General features: G+C 44.3%; 1 protein-coding gene across 10 annotated transcripts in view; it reads right to left on the bottom strand.

Annotated features, from left to right (window-relative positions):
• The window catches only part of RUNX2 (RUNX family transcription factor 2), a 358,411-nt gene that overhangs the window by 116,865 nt on the left and 217,014 nt on the right, over positions 1–24,532 (bottom strand). For 4 of the 10 annotated variants that reach the window (XM_084968273.1, XM_084968275.1, XM_003482203.5 and 1 more), the window contains one exon: positions 1,166–1,231. The exons of 5 other annotated variants lie outside the window; for them this stretch is intronic. In XM_084968273.1, the coding sequence (XP_084824399.1) occupies positions 1,166–1,231 (66 nt within the window). Of the gene's footprint in view, positions 1–1,165; positions 1,232–21,165; positions 23,229–24,532 lie in introns of those variants that run through there. One more of the 10 variants, XM_084968279.1, reaches the window with a different exon arrangement.

Below are 24,532 nucleotides of genomic sequence, written 5' to 3'. Positions count from 1 at the left end.
TTTTTTTTTTTTCTTTTTGTTACATGTTGCACCTCAGAGAGTGGAAAGCGATTTTCGCTAAGTCGGACACGTTTCGTGTTCTCACCCCCATTTCAAGAAGTTCCAAAATGGTATCGGAAGTCTTAACAGGGGCCCTTCCCTCAATGAAGGAACCTCAAAAAGAGATCCTCACAGGGGCCTATGGCTTCAACTCTTAAAATAATGTAAAACCCTGTTTTATTCTTCATCTTAGTAACAGTTTCCATCAAAGCAAACCCGAGTACAGTGTGTTCTCAAACTATCTTACCTATTTGGGGATGTAGAGGAAGAGTCTGGCCCTTAGAAATTCTCTCCAGGGTCACAAAGTAAATAGCAGGTTTTGAAAGGGGTGGGGGCAGTGCTTAGTACCTAAGAATCACTGCATTTCCAGTCTGGATGGGAGATGTAGGACCTGATAAGGCCAGGCGCCCACAGTAGCTTTGGGGAAAGGCTCACTGGGAGAAGAGATAAAAGAGAAAGGCCGGCCACCTTCTATAGCATGAGCTTCAAGGCCAATCTGAACGGGGAACCTGGAAGCAAAGACAGTTTTCCTCTAAAACGTAGAGTTCTTTAAGTTCTAAAGCTTGATAGGTATTTCTGGTGCTTAACTTATGAAACCACAATTATAAACCACTTCATGTGGAAATTCGTCTTCTGAAATGCCAAAAACTTAGGCGTTGTGATCTTTAAAAGACTGGGTTATGATTTTCTAAGACGGACAGAATTGTGACAAGCCCTTTGATGATACTGTGTTCTTAAGATTCTGTTCACACCTAAAAATCTTCCCGTTCTTTGGATCTCACAGATTGGCTCTTAATAGCTTTTATCTATCAGGGGAAAGAGGACTTAGCACTTCCACAGCTTCGTTTTTATTCCGCCCTCGTTTTTTGCATACTACAATATTTATTAAAGGACATCCGAGTCGTTTTTCTTTCAAGGTGCTGCCCAAGAGGTGTTAAGTTTTGTTAAAATGAGCACTGCCTGCAATCTTCCTAAAATGCTCCCAGTAAGTGCCGTGATGTGCATTCATAATAAAAAGTGACTACGTCAAAGCAGTACATCCAGGGAACAAGCTTTTCTCACAAATCGGACAGTCCCCAGCAGACAGCCCCACCCAGCCCAGCCCAGCAATTGTGAAAAGTCTCACCTGCCTGGCTTTTCTTACTGAGAGTGGAAGGCCAGAGGCAGAAGTCAGAGGTGGCAGTGTCATCATCTGCAAAATGAGGGGGGATGAGCTCTAAGTTCCCTTCCAGCTCTAGTTCTAGCGCCCTGAATTCCAAGACGGGAGAAGCAACAGCCTTGGGGGAGGGGGAGAGAAGGGGGAGGGGAAGAAAGGGAGAGGGGAGGAAAAAGGAGAGGGGACACGGGAGGGGACGGGAAGGCAGAGAAGTTCCCACCCTCATCAGCACCTTCCCGGAATCCGCAGGCCCAAAAGCAGAGGGTAAGAAGCTGGCGAGCGGCTTCTAACACCAGAAGCAAACACTTTCAAGATGACAAACCAAAACTAGCACAGTCTGGGCAGTTACGCTCTGCTTTTTATAAATTCTTCTCTCCTCCACTGGCCTCTACCCAACCCCTCCCAAACTCTGACAAGCTCAAGTCGAAAAGAGGTAGAAGTAGTGATTGTGATAGAATCTCGCCATTGGGAGCCGGCAGAGATGCGCCGTCTCCCCCTGCCCTGTGCTTCTGGAGCGCCCTGGATACAGGAGACAGGATACAGGACAGGCAGTTTGTACAGAGACCACACAGATGTTCTCAGCCAGCCCGATTCTCATTGCAGAGTATCTAGGTGAACTTGGGTCCGCAGAGTTAATAGGTATAGGCAGGCCCCTTCTGTATGCATTAAGTTCAAGGCTCAGCTCATGTGAGAGAAACCAGAATAACGTAAGCAATTTCAAACAGAGAGAAGTCACACTTCAAACATCAGAGTTGCCCCCCCCCCCAGAAGCCCAGAGCTCACACAGATAGGCTTGTCAATGTAAAAAATGCCTCTCTGAGTAATTTACACTTGAAATATATTAAAATGCCATGCGGTTTCCTTTATTTTGATACAGAAAACCTCATTAAAACCCTTATGTGGGATCCTGCCAGTAAGCTCCAAAATGGTTTGGAATTTCTCTCTCCATCAACCCTCCCACCCCCAACTTCTCTATTTTATCTGATACGTTTGGCTGATATTTTTATCATCCATCACATGCCAGGATCACTGCACCTTTTTGCGTTATAGATGCTGGCTAACGTAAATTGACATTCATTTCTCAATTAATGAGCTCTGGCTGTGGTTTACAGAAAACGATGCAACTCATGTTTTGCAAGCTTTACAGGATTTTAACCATTTGAGACTGTCATGTCTTGAGGATTAACTCCTTCTGGACCAAGAGAGCTGGAGGTGGACTTTAAAAGGACTATATCGTAATTTTCATAATTTACAAAAATTAAAATGTTTTGGAATTTGCTTAGTCATTTTGTTTTACCAAGAAATGTTTCTGGAACATACTGCATTGTGTTCTGCAGGAAGAAATTTGAACAACTTGCTGCAGTACCACGAGATCTCATATAATAACCCATGATAGGGAGATGGAAGGTCCTGAGCTTAAAAAGAAAGACCTTAAGCCCCTTCCTAACCTTCAATTATTGATAATAATTATTATAGAAACTCATGATATGTAATTAAACTATTTAATTGAATAGAGCTGTACCCGTACTTCTAATCTTTGTTTTGTACATGAATTCAGGGATTTTTTCATTTCTTTCCTTTTTTTTTTTTTTTTTTTTTGCCACACCCAAGGCACGTGGAAGTTCCCAGGCCAGGGATCGAACACCACAGCAGTGACCCAAATCTCCGCCGAGACAGTGCTGGATCCCTAACCCACTGAGCCACCAGGGAACTCCAGGTTTTCCTTTAGACCGCCTTCTTGGGTTAGTTTGAGCTTTTGTCCTAAACTATTCCTACCTGTGTCACCAATCACATTCCATCCAAACTTGAAAAATCAGACCTACATATTCTATCAACTTAAGTAAAGAAACTATAGTATCTACTTATTAAAAGGATCCAGATGAAAGCCTGGAGAATTAGCAGTGACTAACGTCAGAATAACAGCTTCTCGCTCCCCAGAGCCACTTTAAACCTGACTACTACCTTCAGATACACACAGCCAGTACTGCCAGGAGGTATGTGAAACCCAAGATAAACAGGGCGCACCTTCCCGAGAGGCTGGTTTTACTCAATGTGGAGGCCAGGGTAGGCTCTACAGTAAACGTGGGTGTGATGTGGAGGAGAATGCCACCCTGGGGTGAATTTTCAGACAAATGAAAAATGAAGGCAACACAATTCTGCATTCATGAAGCTTTAGGACACTTGGGGTGAATGTTTGGATAAACAAGTAAAACATGACTTCAACAAAATTTTGTACTTGTGACGCCTTAGCTTATGCCCTCAGATGACCTAAGCTACCAACTTATCCTCCTCTGCTGCTTGGGGTCCTCTGATGGAAAAAATCCAAACCCCTCATTTACGGTTTAGGGAAGCCTACTCTAACCCGCTGACAAATTGGAAAGCTAAGCAGAGAAGAAGAGCCATTTACTCTATAAAATCAAGGCACTCCAGAGAGGCAGAGCTACAGCTGGAAAAGGCCTCTTGGACCCCTGACTTTTCTGCAAGCTTAGTTATCCTTGAGGAATTTGGTTGACACAATCACATACATATAAATTTTTTTGGAAATATACAATTTATATATTCAAATATATAAATATATATTTATAAATGTATATATTTGTATATAAATATATGTATATCATATGTCTATGTAATATATGTATTTGCTTATGTATTTTATTTATGTATATGTAAATATATATATACTTTCTTTTTTTTTTTTTTTGGTGTGTCTTTTTAGGGCTACACCTGAAGCATATGGAAGTTCCCAGGCTGTGGGTTGAATTGGAGCCACAGCTGCCAGCCTCCACCACAGCCACAGCAACACAGGATCCAAGTCTCATCTGCGACCTACACCACAGCTCACGGCAATGCCAGATCCTTAACCCACTGAGTGAGGCCAGGGATCGAACCCACGTCCTCATGGATACTAGCCAGGTTCGTTACCGCTGAGCCACAATGAGAACTCATAAATGTATTTTTTCCATATTTACATATATATCCATGTATTTGCTGTCTTAAAAGTCTACTGGCTGAAATACAGTTGCCTAAAAATACTTCAGTAGGCTCCTCTCGTGCCCATGTGCTGCCCCAGTGAGAGATATGGTCCTTGAGATACTATTTTTAAACTCTGGGCAGGTCTTCTTGCTCTAATCTGCTGAATGGTGAGCACTTAGTTCAGTTGCTCACGGCATAATGTGAATGAGACCAGAGTCAAGGGCTTGATTCTCTTAGGACCTGCTGGCTCCCTACAGGCACACTTCATTCCAAAGCCACCCTCTGCAGCCCCAGTCAACAGTCAGACAACTTGCTGACATATACAGCTGTCCTAAAGCCGCTTAAGTTTCTTGCTCATTGAAAAAGCAGCAGCAGTTCTCCACAACCTAACATACCTGGGGAAGAATATATTCATAAAAATGCCCATGAGCTCACATAAAAGTAAAATTGGTATGAGAAGTAAAAATGTCTGGCCCCCTCCTCGCAAGGTCTATGGGGACGAAGGAAATAGCCTCCCTGGACCCCCACCAGCTATCTTGGGTCCTTAGAGCAAGTGGAAAGTGTGGTGGAAAGAAGCAAAACCGAGATAAGGCAGAATGAAAGAGAAGCTCTGATTGGCGATCCTCAAGCCTGCAATCCTCCACTCAGCATCTCTCACACTCTGCTGTTGAATACAAGTCATCTTGGGTCGTTCCTGACTCCTGACTACAGTGAGCTGCTGTGGGCTGTGATCTGTCTAATCCTCATTTGTCTTCTTCCCCTTTGGTGCTCAGAAGCAATGATACTTGATGTTTCTAGGCTTTTACCTAGTACTATCCCATGCATTTCCTTTTTCTTTTTTTTGGGGGGGGGGGTGGCATACCCAAGGCATATGGAAGTTTCCAGGCTAGGGGTCAAATCAGAGCTACAGCTGCCGGCCTAGACCGCAGCCACAGCAACGCCAGATCTGAGCTGCATCTGTGACCTATACCACAGCTCAGGGCAACCCTGGATCCTTAACCCACTGAGCGATGCCAGGGATCAAACCCACAACCTCACAGATACTAGTTGGGTTCGTTACCACTGGGCCAAGTGTTTTCTTATTTAGTAGACCCTCTGGAAAGAATGGGTAGTTGAACATGGGCAAGTGGGGCTCTAGAAAGAATAGAAATAGACATTTGGAAAAGAATATCAGACTAGTTACTTGCCGCTCAGGGATGTCAGCCAAGAAACATGGTACCCATGTACCACCTACTCTCAGCAATGGAATTCACACATCCCGGCCAACGAGGGCAGGTAGGGGTGGAGGAAAAGGATCCAGGGGGAACCTAGGTTGGCAAATGCAGAGCCTTCTGTTCTTTTTTAATGCAAAGGCAAAAACATACAGAATGAAAAGCCATCATACGTCTCTGCGATGAGGCGTTCACTTCAAAGCGTCACTGAGGCCTTTTAAATGGCAGGAGTTATTGCTTCGACAAATCTCAAAGAAGGCCCAAGCAATTTTTCTCTACCCCCACACAGCATCGTTTCAATTGGAACACATAATACACGAGATCGCAGAACCACTTGCCTTAAGAACCTTCTTGCCTTTCCACAAAAGTGTGACTATCCCCTGTCCCAACCGCTCGATATATAATTTCCTATTTCACTCCTGTTCTAACAGCATTTATGTTCCAGATCACTCTCCTGGGCCCTCTGCTCCTACTTTACTGACTTATTAGCTACTTTTCAACTATAAAGTAAGTATTGGATGGTAAAGATCATGATTATTTTCCTCTCATATCCTCAGAACCTTCTACATTAGAAGAGCCTACATTTTTATTTTTATTTTATTTTTTGTCTTTTTGCCTTTTCTAGGGCTGCTCCTGCAGCATATGGAGATTCCCAGGCTAGGGGTCTAATCAGAGCTATAGCCACTGGCCTACACCAGAGCCACAGCCACGTCGGATCCTTAACCCCCTGAGCAAGGCCAGGGATCAAACCCACAACCTCATGGTTCCTAGTCGGATTCATTAACCACTGAGCCACGACAGGAACTCCAGGAAGAGATTACATTGTTAAAAAAAAAAAATGAACTTGTATAAATGGGTGGATAAATGAACGAATAAGCAAATTAGTCTAGAGGTCAAAAACTCTGCACAATATCAATGGTACTTTTTTTTTTTTTTCCTAATGGCTGCGCTTGTGACCTGTGGAGTTCCCAGGCCAGGGATCAGATCAAGCCACAGTTGCAACCTACTCCACAGCTGCAATAACACCGGGTCCTTTAATTCACGGTGCCAGGCCAGGGATCGAACCTGCACCTCCACAGCAATCTGAGTCACTGCCGTCAGATCTTAATCCACTGCACCGGGGCAGGGACTCCTAGTTGGCACATTTTCGACACATGAAGGACATAGCTATTACAAGAAGCATTAAGCAATGCTGACATCAAACCTAAAGTGTAACTCAAATACCATTCCGCACCTATAAAACCTCGGAAAATCCTCTTTAAACGGTGCTCAGAGTTCTTTCCAAGCATCATTCCGTCACTGGAAATCACGTTTCAGACAGGGGACCACCAATGGCAGTCACCACTAGTGAAGCCTCTGTTTTACCACCAGTGTTGTTCCTTGTGTCCTTAGTGCTAGTAGGGGGTGTGAAAGGCTACACTGGGGAGCCCTGGGGAGCAGAGAGGAAGGAGGAAGAGAGCCAGGCCAGAAATGCTCTGGGAAGGTGAGCCGGTGTACTCCTCTCCCTCTGGATCCCAGGGTAACTGCTGCCACTGGATCGTGTTGTTTATTTGGAGTGGGTAATAAAAGTTAACCGAGTACAACTGGCATCCTGCCTGCATTTCCAAACCATCTACAGAGCCATTAGATCAGCATCACCCAGGACTGTGGATGACCCTGACAGATCCTAAAGATCTTTACAGAATGGCAGCCTGGAGGCACATGATCTGCAGGACACCCAGAGACGAAAACGAGGGTCTCCTGTCTACTCTGCTGCCCTGACAGAGTGTGCCCGAGGGAACAGGGACAGCATCCGCCTCGGGCTTCCTTACAGCTGCATGAAGGAGGATAAGTGGGACACACGCAGAAGGGGAACATCGTCCACCTTTCCAGGCCAGAGACCAGAGGTGTCCCCCCAGCCCAGCACACAGCCCCCCTCCCCTGGGTCTGACTGAGCAGCTCTGCAAAGCCTGTGTGAAAAAGAAGGCTACTGGCATAGTCAGCATCCTCTCATCCACTCTTCCAAGGTCATGGCCCATTACTCTTTGGTGGCAGGAAACATACTCAGCGTGGTCCCTGGAGCTGTGCTCACCCCCAGGCTCTCCGCCATCTCTCTGCTCTCTGTCAGACCCAGGCAGGTAAGCAATGTCTGCAAAGCTCATCGCTACACGGGGACGTCCCGGGTATACAAATTCTTAGCATCTCTTCCTCGCTGTTCACATCCTGACCGTTTACAAATGTAATGTTACCACCCCACACATTTTATTTTTCATCGTTTTGGCCACACCCATGGCATGTGACAGTTCAGAGGCCTGGGATCAAACCCGAGCCACAGCAGCAACCAGAGCCACAGCAATGACAACACCAGATCCTTAACCCACTGAGCCACAGGGGAACTCCACTCCATGCATTTTAAAGCCCCATCTTTGGTTTGCGGTAAGTGTTTTCATTTTCCATTTTCCTATGTTTCAGTTTCCTTTCCAACTAAAGGGAAAACAAATTAAGAATAAGAACCATGTGTCCGTCTTTTAGATCAACCTGGCACACGGTATGATACTGAGAAAGGACAGGCATTTCCCCCAAAAATGTGCTAAGTGGAGGAATGACTAGCATAGTCCCAAGCAGGCAACATGACAGAAGCAGAAACGCCATGTAAATATTACCTAAAAAAGCAATTTTGGACCAGATGCAGAATTATTACTTTGCATTCTCCATATTGAAGTTTCAAGAGATTTTACATCAGTTTCCTTAATTTCCCTAAATTTGTCCCCTTCACACCAAAATGATCGAGTATCCACCACTGAATTAGTTTTGCCTTTAATTTCATTAGATGATAGTTGGAAAAGTACACCCTTTGTGGGAGAAATGTCATGTGGATCATGCCGACGGAGAAGAAACCAGCAAAATGAGAATCTGAAATCAATTTTTTGAAGATAATGAAAGGTCAGACTAGCAAACGCCATAGTTTTGCAAAAGCGAGGAAAAGTGTCTCAACTATCCAGTATAAATATTTATTTTCCATGTTGTAATGAATTGTACTTTTCCACTGCACTCTCACAAAATCTGAAAGACCAGCTGATCCCAAGGCTAAGAAAGTATGCTACGCTGAAGGAAAGCAAAAGAAAAAAAAAAGCAAAAAACACACTTAACCTGGCAATTTTCAGAAATGTCCATCAACCCTTAAACCCACCCAAATTTTGAGGATATTGCCGGAATATTACATTTCCTCTTGGTGAGGGGAAGGGGGGAGGGGGTGGAAGGGGTGTGTATGTGTGTGTGTGTGTCCGCGCGTGCGTGTGTGCCCGCGCGCATACACACAGGAACGGAGGATAAGAGAGAAGGAAGAAACTAAAGGGTGAGTGGGGCAGAGAAAGGGAGGAAAAATGAGAAAGATCGTCTTGCTAGGCCTTGATTAAGAACTTTTTAAAGGCTCGGAAGGGTGGATGGTCTTTGAAAGCAGATCCGCCGCAGGAAGGAGGCCAGCACCCAGGACACCGTGTCTTTCAGAAGGGGCCACCCACGGTGCCGTGGCGGTCATGTGACTGCTCTGTCACATCCTGAAGCCATTTCCAGCCCATGCACACGTCTGTGCTCCCATTTAGAGAGGATGGGATATATTGGGAACACACATATGGAAACACTTTCAGAGAATCAGTTTCCATGAAATTCATAATGAGCCAAGTGGCTTCAGATGTGGTTGCGTTCCTCCGATTAGCCAGAAAAAAAAAGGGGGGGGGGAGAAAAAAAGGAGGAAAAAAGGGACAAATCCACCCTTTCAGACCTTATTTCAGTTTCAGAGAAATTAAAAACCACTAATGACTTCTGGCTACCAAAACACGGAGCCACAATTAAGAGAGGAGGAACTAGGAGAAAAAGGGAAAAAGGTTTAAAAGCAATAGCCTTTCCCTCCTAAAAATAACAGCTTCGGTATCAGTAATCTTATCTTAAATCAGGGGAAGGCTTTCCTGTGGTGGTACCTGCCTAGGGTGGCACAATTAACTCTCCGGCATCCTGGCCACATGCAGTGCGCATGCGCACGTGTGGGGCGGGGCCGTGCGGAAGGAGGCAGCGGCCCGGAGACCCGCTTTTATTTGATAACATATGTGGCCAATTAAGATTATTTTAAAAATTGCAAGTCAATGATAAATTGTTCCTAAGTAAATCTTTCCAAAAAGCCTGCATGCAAAAGGAACAGCCTGGCATTTTCCTGTGGCCCGTGCAAGTGGTAACTCAGACTATATTAAAAGCAGAAATTTATGAACTGGTTGAGATATTATATATTAGACACCCAAGCCTAGCTGATAGGAGAGCATGAAATACAAGAAGGGAACAAATGGCGTGCGGGGCCGCGGAGGAGGCGGGGGGCGGTTTAAAGAGGGACATTCAACTGATCTTAGTAAGGTAAAACATTATGTTTATATTCAAACCCAAAAGGGCATATTAAGGAGTAAAATTCACATAAATTTTAAGGTGTAACAGGAGACGTGAGCATGCTTTCTAGGGAGGAGTTGGGGTTGCTTTGGATTACGTCAGCAGAAAGGGGACCACAGAGCCGAGGAGACCCGGAGCTCCCTCTGCCCTTTGGGTGCTTTGAAGGAAAAGTCTGAGGGGCTCTTCTTTCAAGCTTGGTAGCAGCCTAACCCCCTTGTTTAGAAATGCCTGGGCTGGGGACACGTCTCAAGATCAGTCTTTGCTCCAACCATAGGCATCCTCCAAGGAATTTTATTTTGTAGTCACAGGATCCCATGGTGTCACAGCTTCTACTAAGAGGAAAGAGTGGGGAGCCACACCCCACAATCAAAGGCTCCCACCTGCAGTGCAGCATTACTCCCTGGATGATGTCCACTGGCCGCAAGGCAGTAACTCCTCCCCCCAGCCCTGGGAAGGAGACAGTGTCACTGACCCCACATGATGGAGGACACACTGAAGCTCAAAGAAGCAAAGTGATTTCCTTAAGTTATAGACCAGTAAATTCATGGTGGCCCAGGACCTGGCCCTAGACCTGGGGCAGAGAAGGGAGGCATTCACCTTCCATGGTCCCCCTCTGAAGTACAGGGATTCAGTGTCACTGAAGGCAAATTTTAACACACTGGCAGCCATGCCTACCTGGAGAGCACAGAAGTAAAGGGTTCTGATCAATTAGCAGGGAACGCCCTGGGGATGGAGGTGGAGGGGGTATGTGGAATGGGGAGGCTGATTCCTGCCCCCTATTTTCCGTGGGCGACTCGGCCCTGGAATTCTCAAATTGTCTTTAGTGCTGATACTCGGTGTGATCACAAGCAAATAAAATCTTAACATTTCTCAGGTACTCTCACTGAGTGAATCAGAACTGGCGAAAGTCCACAGCAAATAGCAAACATCTCCATCTCAATACGATGTTCCTTCTTAACAGTCTCATCTGAGTCAGTAGAGCCAAAGAAGAAGGAAAATCAAAAAATCTGGGTCCAAGCTAGGGAAGACATGCGTTGAGACTCAGAACTCTGAAAACGCCCAAGTAACTCCACATACCCAGCTCTAGACCCCACCAAGCTCTTCTGCAAAAAAACAAACAACAATACCGACAAAAAACCTCGAGCCTGTTGCCGTGGGGAAAGGCGCTAGAAGAGCAAATAATCACCAAAGAGACCTCGTTCCACCGTCCCCTAAATGCCCAGACTGTGTGCTCAGATGCAGCTCAATTCTCCCCTTAAAGTAGGAACAGACTTGCACCTCTAAATCCAGCTCCAATCCAGTCTCAGATTCTGCCTATGACGGAGTCTAGTGCTGACTCAGGAAGGCCATTGGGTGCGGGGAGGAAGTGTGATGCCTCTGAGGCATCGCTCAAAACACAACAAATTTCCCTCAAAAGGCTTAGTGCCCTGGTGTGGTGCCACAGCCCGGAGGCCACTTTAGACCTTAGCGCTTGTGACTCAAACCACCTGATGCTCCAAGACCCAGCACCAGACGACCCAGGGGCTGTTCAGTCTTGAAGTCGGCTCCTCGAGCTACAGCCATCCCAGGCCTAACCCAACCCATGTAGATCTAGAAATCAAAGCCACAGGCTTCAGTCTCAAACTGTGTCCTGTCAGGACCTATCCTTATCTTTGTCCCCTCACCCTCTCCAGTCAGATGCACCCTCGTACGTGCTCACTGCTGATCAGGCGTGGCATCGGTTCCTGGCCCAGGAAGACCAGCTCAGAGGCTTCCTGGTTGTGACCGAAGGTAGCCTCAGATCCATTCGGGTGTGTGTTGTCAGTATCATCCGCCACCTTCCCACCCCTTCAGGCGCTGGTTTACACTATTCCCTCTGCCCTCAGTATCCCCACCCCCACCCTATCTGTCCCTTGATACCCTAAGCAACCTTTTTTTTTGTTTTTTGCTTTTGCTTTTTAGGGCCACACCCATGGCATATGAAAGTTCCCAGGGTAGAGTTCTAATCGGAGCTGCAGCTGCCAGCCTACGCCAGAGCCACAGCAACACAGGATCCAAGCCGCATCTGCAACCTACACCACAGCTCACGGCAATGCTGGATCCTTTACCCACTGAGTGAGGCCAGGGATCGAACCCGAAACCTCATGGTTCCTAGTCGGATTTGTTAACCACTGTACCATGATGGGAACCCCAGACATTCAGAAAGATTTTATATGCGTGAGGAACAAGGGATATGATGCCAGGGTTACTTAAATCCTCATCTCCACCTGCAATGTGCATGTGCCTTCTGATGTCTGCCTGTCCATCTTCAGACATCTGCTTTTCCTGACCCACTACACCTGTTGTTGACCTGGACCCAAAGGGCTCGAGTAGTTCCAGATCCACCAGTTCTGAGGCACACCTTCCATTCTAACCTGTTCCCCAGGTTTGCTTCCTTATCCTAAGAGCAAAAACTTGTTCTGGCTTGCTTCAGTCTCAAGCAAAGTCTCCTGTCCCATGTCAAAACTGACTCTCAAAAAATAATTCTGTTAAAAAACCAGGGCTTGGAGTTTCCCCTGTGGCATTTCTGCAGCACCAGGAAGCAGGTGCGATCCTGGCACAGTGGGTTAAAAAGGATCCAGCTTTGTTGCAGTTGTGATGTAGGTCGCGCAACTGAGGCTCAGATCTGATCCCTGGCGGGAGAGCTCCATACGCTGCAGATGTGGCCCAAAAAGGAAAAAAAAAAAAATCAGGTCTCAAGTGTATACTTTGCTTTTTAGGTTGTCACTGTTTCCATACATCTGATTTTACCTTCACAAAAAGCCACACTGACAGGTACCAACCGATAACGAAGTTTAGTCAAAGAAAGAATGCACTGTCTCAGGGATGAAGCAGCAGAGCCAGAATGAAGTTTTCGGGGTTTCCTAACTCATTCCCCCCCCAACTCGATTTCTCTCCTTAGCATCTCCTACTTTTCATCCTAAGAGAAGTCCTGACTTCTGAAAGATATTTCTTTAACAATAGGGATCATTTTCGATTGAATCTTTTCTTAAAGTGATGACTTTTTTTCTTTTGTTTCTCTCTCTCTCTCTCTCTTTTTTTTTTTTTTCTTTTTTTGGCTTTTTAGGACTTCACCCATGGCATATGGAGGTTCCCAGGCTAGGGGTGGAATCTGAGCTGTAGCCGCTGGCCTACACCACAGCCACAGCAACGCGAGATCCAAGCTGTGTCTGCCACCTACACCACAGCTCACAGCAACGCCGGATCCTTTAACCCACTGAGTGAAGCCAGGGCTGGAACTTGCGTCCTCATGGATGCTAGTCAGATTCGTTTTCGCTGAGCCGCAAGAAGAACTCCAGTGATGACTTTAAAAAAGCATGCCTTCTCATTTGGGAGGTAGAGCTCCGATAACGTCAGAAGCCCAACTACCTACCTTTTATTTAACTGAACGACTGACTCCCTTTGAAAAGAACTTTTTCTTTGTTTCTAGGATTGAGCCTTAAACCACGGACGAGAATCTTCACAGCATCCTGGGACAATGCTCCTTACATAACTTCCGACACAAACACAGCGTTGTGGTAACTCGTTCCTCTGACAGTCTCAGAGTTTTTCCACTCAAGCCCTGCACACGGAATTAACTCAAAACTTCTGCAAAAAAAAAGTCCCTTTTGGAGTTTGATTTGGCATCAGTTTCAAAGAGCTGTTTGTATATTTTAGAATATGTAGAATTTTCCTTTGATTGAAACCTCTCTTTTAACAATGGAGAAGAGATGATTTCTCTTCTGAGTGATTGAAACAAAAACAAACACATTTTAGTTACATAGGACCTTGTTCTCAAAGTGGGAGTTTTTTTTGACAGAAATCAAACCCTACAGATGGTGAAGCTTTTGGCAAAAGCCTTCAAAAGGCCAAAGCCAAAGAGTGAAACTTTTCTGGTTGGAAGAGATAAACAAATACTAGAGCAAATTGAAAAAAAGAGAGAGAGAGAGAGAAAGCAAAAGAAAAATAGGACCTCCTTTCACTTTCTACTCTGCTCGATCACATTCCCTTCTCAACTCACCCACCATCCGGGCAGAGGGGTTTCACCCCCAGTGTTTATTCCTGGTGCTGTGTAGTCATAAACTCGCCGCAAATGGACAATTTCAACATCTGTTTGTGGCTACTCCCGACTCCCTGTATTTCTCTGGGACGCTCTCCCAAGTGTAAACAGACACACCTAATTATGTATTAAGGTGTCTGAGAGGAGCTACTTGTTTTGATCACCAAAAATAAATAAATAAATAAGTAAGAGGGCCTGGATAGCTCAGTATCCTTGAGAGAAACACAATAAATAGTCCAGGAGTCGCTCCTCCAACAGTGGAGGTTCTCTGTCTGCCCCAAATCAGAGCCCTGTTTTTGCCAGCCTGAGAATCCTGTCCACTGAACCTGTGCTACATGTGGCCCCCAAACGCCTGGTCAAGATAGGCAGTGTGGTCGCAGGTGCAGGACAAAAAGGCTATGCAGTCTCTTCCTAAGGAATTAATTCGAGGGTGAAAAGAGGACGGGCAGAGGAATAGTTCAGAGATGGCTTATTTTTCCCCTCCAGATCATAATGGACACAGACAGCAATAGCAAAAAAAAAAAATCTGCAGCCTATTGGAAAGTCTAGCAGGAGAATATGACTCTAGAGATTGGATTAGCAGCCAGGGGTGTGGGTTCTGGCCCCAGCACTGCCCCTGACGGTAAGGTGAGCACAGCACAGCCCCTCCCTGACCCCACACACATTCCTCATTGGTAAAAGGATCGAGCTTGACTCAAATCATCTCCAGGGATTTCCAGCTCTAAAATCCTGCTTCGACTACCTCCATATTAGACGACCGTGAGAATTCCAAAATATTACCTTTGAAATTCTACCAGAAATACTCTTCCTCTCAAAGAAGATGCCCATCCCTTCAGAAACAGTATTACTGGTTTTTAAAATGAGGCATATTCCCCATGCAAAAAAAGATCAGGTTTTCCTCTCTATACATAATGCCAATTTGAAAATTTAGAATATACGTCCACAAAATAAAAGGTGTATAGCTGTTAACAACAGTTTGCAGAGAGGTAAAAAGAAAATGGAAACACTATGAGCTTTTGAGGAAAGGTTTTCGCCACTAAATCTAGCAGCAAGGGAGGATAAAATTCACGGTAGGCTCACACGTTCAGGGAGAGATATGATGTGAACTATTTCTCTTTCTTCTTGGTTCTGGATTCTTCCAGCAAATTGTTTTGATCTGAACTACCGAAAGTCCAAATAAATAATATTTATATCCACCTTTCCAGCTCTTGCAGGAGAAGCTATATTGTCAATGCATAATTTCAGTAGCTTAAGTTTCCTCGCCCCACATATAAAAATACAGACTTCCAGGTTTTGAGATTTCATTGAGATGGACATTGTTAAATCTTGAGAATAAAACTTACAGATTTACAAAATCACGAGGTGGATTATTTCCACTGTTGCTTCTGGTAAGTATCTGGTGAATTTTACTATTTATTTGGGGTTCTCTGACCTGCATCAAACATAAACATTGGCTACTTAGTAAAGATTCCCAGTTTTAGGTCCCCTTAGTAGAGCCTGGAAAAACCTGATAAAAATCCCTCTTGGGATGACACCAACAGGCTTTTTGGTTCTGACACGGAGACCCCCCCGCCCCATGACAACACATAGTGGGGAAAGCACACGTGGAGCTCAAAGACTTGGGGTTCAGTCTTTATTCTCCCTGCCTCTTTCGCCAAGTGACTTAGAGGTCAAATCTCTGAATGTCTTACTGGCAGAACAGGGACTGAAATAACATCTGTACTCCAATGACCTACTGTCAGATTAAATGAGAATGTCTGTAAAAGTCTTTTCTATATATTTGAACCACTATCTAAATATTATTATCATTATTATCTGTGTTTTGAGAGCTCCTGCTGTGGCACAGTGGGCTAAGGATCCAACTGCAGTGGCTCAGGTCACTGTGGAGGTGTGGGTTCAATCCTCCCCCCACCCCCCGCCCCGACCCCGGCCTGGCACAGTGGGTTATAAGATCCGGCACTTGTAAGGTCACAGCTGCAGCTCAGATTCAATTCCTTTACTGTTCTACACGATATATATATATTTTTTCTTTTTAGGGTTGCTCCCATGGCCTATGGAAGTTCCTGGGCTAGGGATCGAATTGGAGCTGCAAGCTCCCAGTCTATGTGGCAGCCATGTAACACGGGATCCGAGCCGCATCTGCAACCTATGCTGTAGCTCACGGCAACGATGACTCCTTAACCCACTGAGTGAGGCCAGAGATCGAATCCACATCCTCACGGCACTATGTCTGGTTCTTAACCCGCTGAGCCACTCCTACTAACTGTTCTACTCTAAGTAATGAAGCCAGAGAGAAAGGTTAAAAACTAACTTCCACAGCTAAAGAATCAGCCAACTTATTATCCGGAATTCCAATCGATCAAGTTTTCAGAGCCCCTGGAATTAGTCTAGATGTGCTATCCTATGAGATATTGATGCCCTTTGAAGTGTGTCTTATTTCGAGTCCCTAGAGCTTCCAAAACGCAATATAAATCCATCAAATAAATTTTAAGTAGATTAGGTCACTGAGAAATTCGTCCCCAGACTCTGATTTTTACTACTCACCTTTTTTTCTTTTTGCCCGGGCCCATAGCATGCAGAAGTTCCTGGGCCAGGGATTAAACCTGCGCCACAGCTGTGCCAATGCCAAATCCTTAACTATTAGGCTTGCAGGGATCTCCTCCTTCTTTCTTTTTTTCTTTCTTTCTTTCTTTTTTTTTTTTTTTTTTGCTTTTTAGGGCCACACTCTTGGCATATATGGAAGTTCCCAGGGTAGGGGTCAAATCAGAGCTGCAGCTGTCAGCTTACACCGCAGCCACAGCAACGCAGGATCCAAGCCTCGTCTGCCACCTACATCACAGCAGTGCCGGATCCCCAACCAGCTAAGTGAGGCCAGGGATTGAACCCGCATCCTCATGGATACTTTGGGTTCTTAACCCACTGAGCCACAATGGGAACTCCCTCCTTCTTCTTTCCTTTAAAATGAGCTTACAAATGGTGCTAACGATTTCAGGACCCGTCCCTCTGCAGCTTGGCATGACAGGAAGAAGGGGACACGTGTGTCCACAGAGGGTTGCTAACGATTTCAGGACCCGTCCCTCTGCAGCTTGGCATGACAGGAAGAAGGGGACACGTGTGTCCACAGAGGGTTGGACTTTTGTTATTCTGCCAACAGGAAATGTAAGAAGTGCTCCTATCATTGCAAGATCTTGAAGCAAATTTCTCGAACCACGGATGGAAAGTTTAGGGGCCGGAGAGGGAGGGAAGAATTTCTATTTAAGGCCCTGAAAGATTCTGATCACAGACTACAATGGTTATACTGAGTCTCTGCTACTGGAAGCTTCCTCCTTTCACCTTAGTTTGTGCTTATGAGATTCTGCACAGTTCAAGGTCTTCCCAATTTAAGGCGTACCCCAACGTCTCAGTCCTCCGGGAAGTAGCTGCCAGGGTGTTGACTCCATTCACGGCGAAGAAAATGCTGGTACCAGGCTTCCTTGTCTCAAATGCAGGAACTCGGCTTGCAAGCCTAAGGTAACCAACCCTCAAGCCCCTCGCCCAGGGGTCTCTTCATTTCAGGGCTGTTGCCACACACTTCCCGGCGTGATCATCTAATAGACCTGTCTAGACTTTCATTCCATCTTAACGGCAGAAGACAGCAGTATGTAAAGGCCATGAAAGACAGAAACACACACCACCTACATTTAAGAGACGATACACTGCTAATCAGCCCCCTACATCCACCTCATCTTGTACCTCACTGCACTGCAATCAGGGTTTGCACGGTGCCAAGGAAGGGGAGCTACTGGAAATAATCAGATTAACGGGTCAGTGAAAACAACTAAACCAAACACTGTCGGCTCTCAAAATGGATTGCTGGCCTGAATTTTCCAGGTGAGTGGTTCTGAATTCACCTAATAAATGAAGCAATTCCTGAATCACCACTTCGCGGTGGGGTGTATGAACAGTGTCTAAAAATTAACTAAGATTTTTAGAAGATGCAATACGATGCCCTTGAACGGAAACGAATGACTGGGGACAGAGCATTACTAAAATATGTTGACGTTGACGGTACAGGCAGATCCCAGCTCCAGTCCATGGCATCTCCATCTCCAGCCCTTCTGGGGGGGGGGGCGAGGGGGTGCGGGGGTGGGGGGCGAAGGGTTACAAGCCACCATGCTCTCATCAGGGCCACTGCCACAGCCTCCCAGCCATGCCCTTGCTTCCCCCTCATCCTCCTACAAATAGCCAGCACGACCTTTGCAAAACAGAAATCCATTTATATCGAGACCCTGCCTTAAAATCTGCCGGTGGCTAATCACTGCGGGTATATGCATATACAACCTTCTAATTTGACCAATCTGGTCCTGCATGACCTGGAGAGTCTCCTCTAATGTCATCTCCTCTTGTATTCACTGCGGCCACCAAGCATCCTTCTCAGCTTCGGGCCCCTGCACTAGCTCTCCCCACCGCCTGGGGTGAGCACCACAGGGCTGACCCCTCCTTGCCGTCTGGATCTCGGCTTCAGTGTTTCTTCTTCATCGCATCAGCCTCCTTTACTTTTTTCACAGCACCTACCCCTAGATAAAATGTTCTTATTTTCCACTGCCTACTCTCCCCCCTGTAATAATAACATGCTTCAGTGCTTTACACATTTCGTCCTCAAAACAACCTTTTGAGGTTGGTGGTATCATTATTATTACTATTAGCCCATTTTGCAGATGAAGAAATTGTGGTACAGACAAGCTAAGTCTTAATAACCCCGTGATCACAAAGCCAGTGAGTGAAGAGGCCTGGATTTAAGCTTAGAGATTCTGGCTCCAAAGACTGTTTAACCACCAACCACATCATTCGGCAGTAGCAAAAGCTGCCTGAGCTTTCCCCTTATTCATCACTGTATTAATAAAGATTTTTTTATCATGTGGTCATAAAACACCATGATAGCAATGGTTCACTAAAAGGAATTTTAATTCTGATCATATTTTCTCTAATATCTAGAGAAACATTTAATATTTAAAGAACATCTAATTTCTTTAAAGAAACTCTGGTCCTCTGATCCCATTTAGTCTGTCAACAGAATTTACCTGCTTTTTTGTGTTAGTAACCTTTAGCTTCTAAGATTCTTATTTCTCCCATAGGATAAAGTACAATCATGATAACTATCCTTAGGTAAAGAGAGTATAACACTGATACGTTGTAGAAAACCAAGCAAGGGTATGTACAATGCCCATTTTAAAAGTTCCTTCATTTTAAAATAAAGTTCGGGTTTTGAAACCTGTCAGCAGCCTCTGACACACATGCACACTTGTGACTTTACCATATACAGAAGCTCGCTGGGGTCAAGTGTCAAGGTCTGAATGTCCAGTTCTTTGGCATTAATGAACCTGATCTTAGATTGCTTCTCATCAGAATCAACCAACGCATAAAACAAAGCTTTCCGTGATATCTGTGGTAGTTATTCCTATTAATGTAGTTCATAGATCAAGTACTATACTAGCCTTTATTCCTTTTTTTTTTTTTTTTTGACCACGCCCATGGCACGTGAAAGTTCCTGGGCCAGGGATAAAACCTGCACCACAGCAGCGACTTGAGCCACAGCAGTGACAATGCCAGATCCTTAACCTGTTAGGTCACCAGGGAGCTCCCACTTGTATTCTTATTATAGCTGGCCATATCCAGTTTTCCTTTTTTTTTTTTTTTTGTCTTTTTGCTATTTCTTAGGCCGCTCCCACGGCATATGGAGGTTCCCAGGCTAGGGATCGAATTGGAGCTATAGCCACTGGGCTATGCCAGAGCCACAGCAATGCGGGATCCGAGCCGTGTCTGCAACCTACACCACAGCTCACGGCAACGCTGGATCGTTAACCCACTGAGCGAGGGCAGGGACCGAACCCGCAACCTCATGGTTCCTAGTCGGATTCGTTAACCACTGCGCCACGACGGGAACTCCAATATCCAGTTTTCTGATGTATTGATTATCAAGCCTTCCAGGTCTTATTTTGGAATCACAGACATCCAAAGGTGTATGAAGTACCTTGGAGAATACCTACCCCAATAACTCATTTCACACCTAGGGAAACTAAGACCCGTAAAAATTGTGAGGTGCTCAAGAGTTCAGAGGCACACCCAAAATCAGATGACAGGTTCCTCAATTCCCAACCCAGTGCTGTTTCCAACACACTTCCAAGGATGCCAAGAGAGTTGAATCACCGTGCCATATGCCTGGGCCTTAGAAGAAATCTTTTTCTGATAAACCAAGTCAATTCAGCACGATTTTACCGGAAAACTGCTCTTTTATCAGTATGAGGTTCAATTCTCTCTTGGGGTGCATGTCACCCACTTGCCTCTGTCATTCCTGGACTAAAGAGTTAATGAGGCTTTACTAACCCTTCAAAGAGATATTAACCCAACTATATCAGGAATTACATTGAATGTCAATAGTCTACCTGCACCCATTAAGACGGGGATGGTCAGAGCCGGTCCCAATTGTATGTTATCAGGACCCAACCGTATGCTAGCTACAAGAAACTTAAAGCTAAATATAAAGACACAGAGAGATGGTGTGAAGCAACGGGAAATCTCCTTTGTTGCTGGTGGGCATACAAAACACACAGCCACTTTGGGAGACAGTTTGGTGGTTTCTTACAAAACTAAGCATGCTTTTACCATGCGATCCAGCAACTGAACTCTTTGGCATTTATCAAAAGGAGCTGAAAACTTGTGTCCACACAAAACCTATACACAGACGTTTCTAGATTGTAAGGTACGCACACTCCCCATGAAGGGGTAGAGTGTTATTAAAAGGAGGCTTGGAGTAGTCACAAGTGTATACTGCAAACTCTAGTGCAAACACTAGAAAAAAAGGTTAAAAAAGAAGAAGAACCGATAGGCTAAGGAAGCAGAGAAAAAGGGATCATAGGAAACAGTTAAGGCTGAAAACGAGTGAAAAGGCAACCACAGGATAAAGAACAGGGCAATAGAAAGAAAACCTTAACAAATATGTTAGATGTTAATCCAACTCTATCAATAATCGCTTTCAATGTCAATAGTCTAAATGCACTAATTGAAAAGACAGATTTGTCAGAGGGGGTCCAAAACCAAGACTCAGCTAATGCTTCAAAGATACCCCGGATAGCTACCAATTTCTAAAGTCAGAAAAAATGGAATTTGTTCTGTTAACTGCACCGCAGGTCAAACCTTCCTTTCTGGAATCTTTTTAGATCAACTCTCCACCCCACCTTGAAGCCACACTGAGAATCACTGTTTTCCCCAGATGTAGTTTGGGAGATTTTTATTTTATTTTATTACTGTTATTATTATTATTATTATTATTATTATCATTTTGGCCTTTTTAGGGCCGCACCCAGATTCTTAACACCCTGAGCCGAGGCCAGGGATGGAACCTGCATCCTCATGATTCAGATTCGTTAACCACTGAGCCACAACAGGAACGCCAGGTTTGTTACTTTTAATGATGAGGACCCCAACAGTATTATCAGACTTCTCCCTCTTTTCCTAGCCTGTTTTTATTTCCTTTGTGGCTTTTTCTGAGAAAGGGTTCTTCTTAATTCCGTATGGATTTCTTGTGACCACACCAATGGGTTTGTTATTGATTTACCATGAATCACTGCTCTCCTTGGCACAGGGTAGAGTGTTTATAACCATCCTTCTATTTGCTATTATTATTCCATTAATAACAACATGATTACTCATTACAACGGGGAACTGGAATGGTGACCCACTGGGTTGGAGAGAACAGTGGCCAATGTTTGGATACAGAAATACTGGTCCTACCCCAGGCCACCATGCTTGGCTATGTTTCTAAGTCAGACACTGAAGGTCAAAGTCTCTCTGGAAAAGTTATGACACTTTCCTGCTTAAGAAATCCTTTGGGATATTCAGGGACAATGTTGCCTGAGCCATATCTGAATTTATATGACTTTCAGATACTTGACATGCAAGAATTTCCTAAGAGTCACATCAAAAAAAAATAATAATAATAATCTAGGCAGTTGAGTCAAATGGGATCCTAGACCCTAGATTTGACCAAGGCACTTAAATTCTGACCCAATTTAATAATGGATACCTTCCTAATTGTTCTCTGAAAGGATGATGAACTGTTCAAAGTAAAAGTGTCCCCAAATGACTTTGAACAATTCAAATTAAAGTGCTGTCACCTGCATTTTATCCTATAGAATTTAAAATATTTTAAAAAAAGCTTTTTACTTGTTCAGTGACTTCTCCCAAGGATCTTTCTGAGTCCCCCCTTTTAAATATTTCTACATATTAACAAACCTAAAAACTAATAACCTAATATAATCATGCAGTTTCTCTTTTCCTTCCCCCTGCCACCGGGGACCAATTAATATCTCCTGAGAAATCAATGCTCAATAAAGGGACAAAATAATGCTAAGACATGGGGGTTTCAATGGTCTTATTTTCCCTGAGAAAAAGTAAGGAGGAGCTTGGCTGGTATTTATTAATATCCCAAACAACAGACCTGTCAAGAATATTTCCATGTACATTCATTCTAAATATGGTGACTACATACATGCCTGTGTGCTTACATAGGTCACGACACAGAGCTAAGAGTGTTCCTTCACTTGAAAAGAGATAGGAGAACATTCTATAATATAATCACATGCGAGGACCATATTTGTGTATATGGAATATGAAATTAGGATAAAATGACATTATTATCCTTAGTTTCCTATACAGCCCCCCTTCTAGATCTATTCGCCGATGGCTAATGACAGAGCCTAACTCTGAAGCATGCAGCCAGGACGACTGGGGATCTTCCTTCTGCAGGCAAGGACTTCCGCTGAGCATCTATCTACACATAGAGCAGAGAGAGCTACAGAGAGAGAAAGCAAAGGATTAGAAAGCCAGGTCCTCGGCCTAAGGGGAGCCTTCAATCTCGTTGAAGTCTTGGAGAGATAGCAAAGGATTAGAAAGCCAGGCCCTTGGCCTAGGGGAGCTTTCAATCTAGCTGGGGAAAGACAAGATCTCCTCTGTTCTTGTCATAGCTTAAGAAACATTATGAAACCACACATGTCAACAAGTGCAATTTTTTTTCCGATGAAAATGTAATTGTCAGAGTAAAAATCCAATCTGAGCAAAATGGAATTGATTCTTTTTTCTTTAAATTTCCTAAAGGAGATAAGTTTATGCAAGGGGCAAAAGAGATCTCTTTTCACCAAAATCCTCAGCTTTCTTTGCATATTCAGGCACCCATATGGGCTGGTATCATAATGTGACCATGTCACAGTCTCGTGATGTCTTCTACATGAGACTGAAACCTTCCTGAAGGCAGAAACCATGTCTTCTATTTCGTTTTTATTCACTGCCCGCCAAAGCACACTGTAAGTTGTATACACATAACCGCTGAGCCGACTTGAAAAGGCTGAAATGAATTGAGAAAAGATAACTTCAGATAAGAAAGAATGCAAGTGGCCACTACTGTATCGGGTGACATTTGTAAAAATCCAAAAATTTTTTTTGGCCATGCCCACGGCAGGTAGACGGTCCCGGGCCAGGGATCGAACCAGCACCACAGTTGTGGCAACACTGGATCCTTACCTGTGCCACAGCGGGACATCCTGAAAATCTCAATTTCTTGACCGGCAGAAACTATTACCTGAATTAAATAAGATAAAACCTAACAGGAATAACTATAAATTTTCATACTTATATTTAAACAAAGAAAAAAAAAAGCTGAAGTAAGAAATGGGAGAAATGCAGCTTGACAGAAAGCGGCAAATATGAGGAAACAACTGTCACATCATCACCAAAGAACCAAGGCCACTTCTGCCAGCACCAATAGGGGCTGAGACGGAAAGAGTTTGGTTCTGGATGTCAGGCATGAAGAAGGCCACTGAGAAAGTGCGGTCTGCCCAGAGACCACTGACCAAACAGTGAGGTGATGTGTCACAAAGCCCCATCACACAGCAAAGAGTTTAAACAGCACAGGGAACTCTATCTAGTCACTTGCGATGGAACACGATGGAGGATAATGGGAGAAGACGAATCTGTGTGTGTGTATATATATATCTATGTATGACTGGGTCACTTTGCTATGTAGCAGGAGTTGACAGACCATTGTAACTCAACTATAATAGAAAAAATTAAAATCTGTAATAGAAAAAATTAAAATCTCACAAAAAATAAATATAAAGAGGAGGCATGAAAAAGAATGTGTGTGTGTATATGTATCATATATATATATATATGACTGAATCACTTGGCTATACAGCAGAAATTAACATGACATTGTAAATCAACCATACGTCCATAAACTTTTTTTTTAAAGGGGGTTGGGGAGGAGGAGAATGGGGGGGACCAGGAAAGATTCAGAGGCTAAGACTGCAAGAAACGATCATTGTCCAAACCAGATCTTTTGCTTTGTTTCTGAGGACTGGTTTTGCTTCAGTTTATGGCTTAGTTAATACAATTTCTATCGTTTTCTCAGAAAAGACTTTGACACTTTATTACATGACAGCTATAATTAATGTCAGACTCTAAATGAGAAATCAAAAACTCTATGTGATCATTTGGTTTCAAGCTGGCCCTAAAGTATGTTTTGGCATGATTACCAACTGTTAGCAGCAAGTTCTGGAAACAGATGCAGTCTTGATATGTGTTCTAAATGTGAAACACATTGCAAAAAGACTTGGAGATAAAAATACACACTACTCATGCACACACTTA

Source organism: Sus scrofa, chromosome 7 (genome assembly GCF_054392235.1).
Source record: "Sus scrofa isolate SSC_HxYL_T2T_F1_AM1 chromosome 7, Sscrofa_HxYL_maternal_Yorkshire_Landrace_v2.0, whole genome shotgun sequence".
Lineage (NCBI taxonomy): Eukaryota > Metazoa > Chordata > Mammalia > Artiodactyla > Suidae > Sus > Sus scrofa.
Note: the sequence above shows the minus strand (reverse complement) of the source record. Positions and strands in the feature narration are given on the sequence as shown.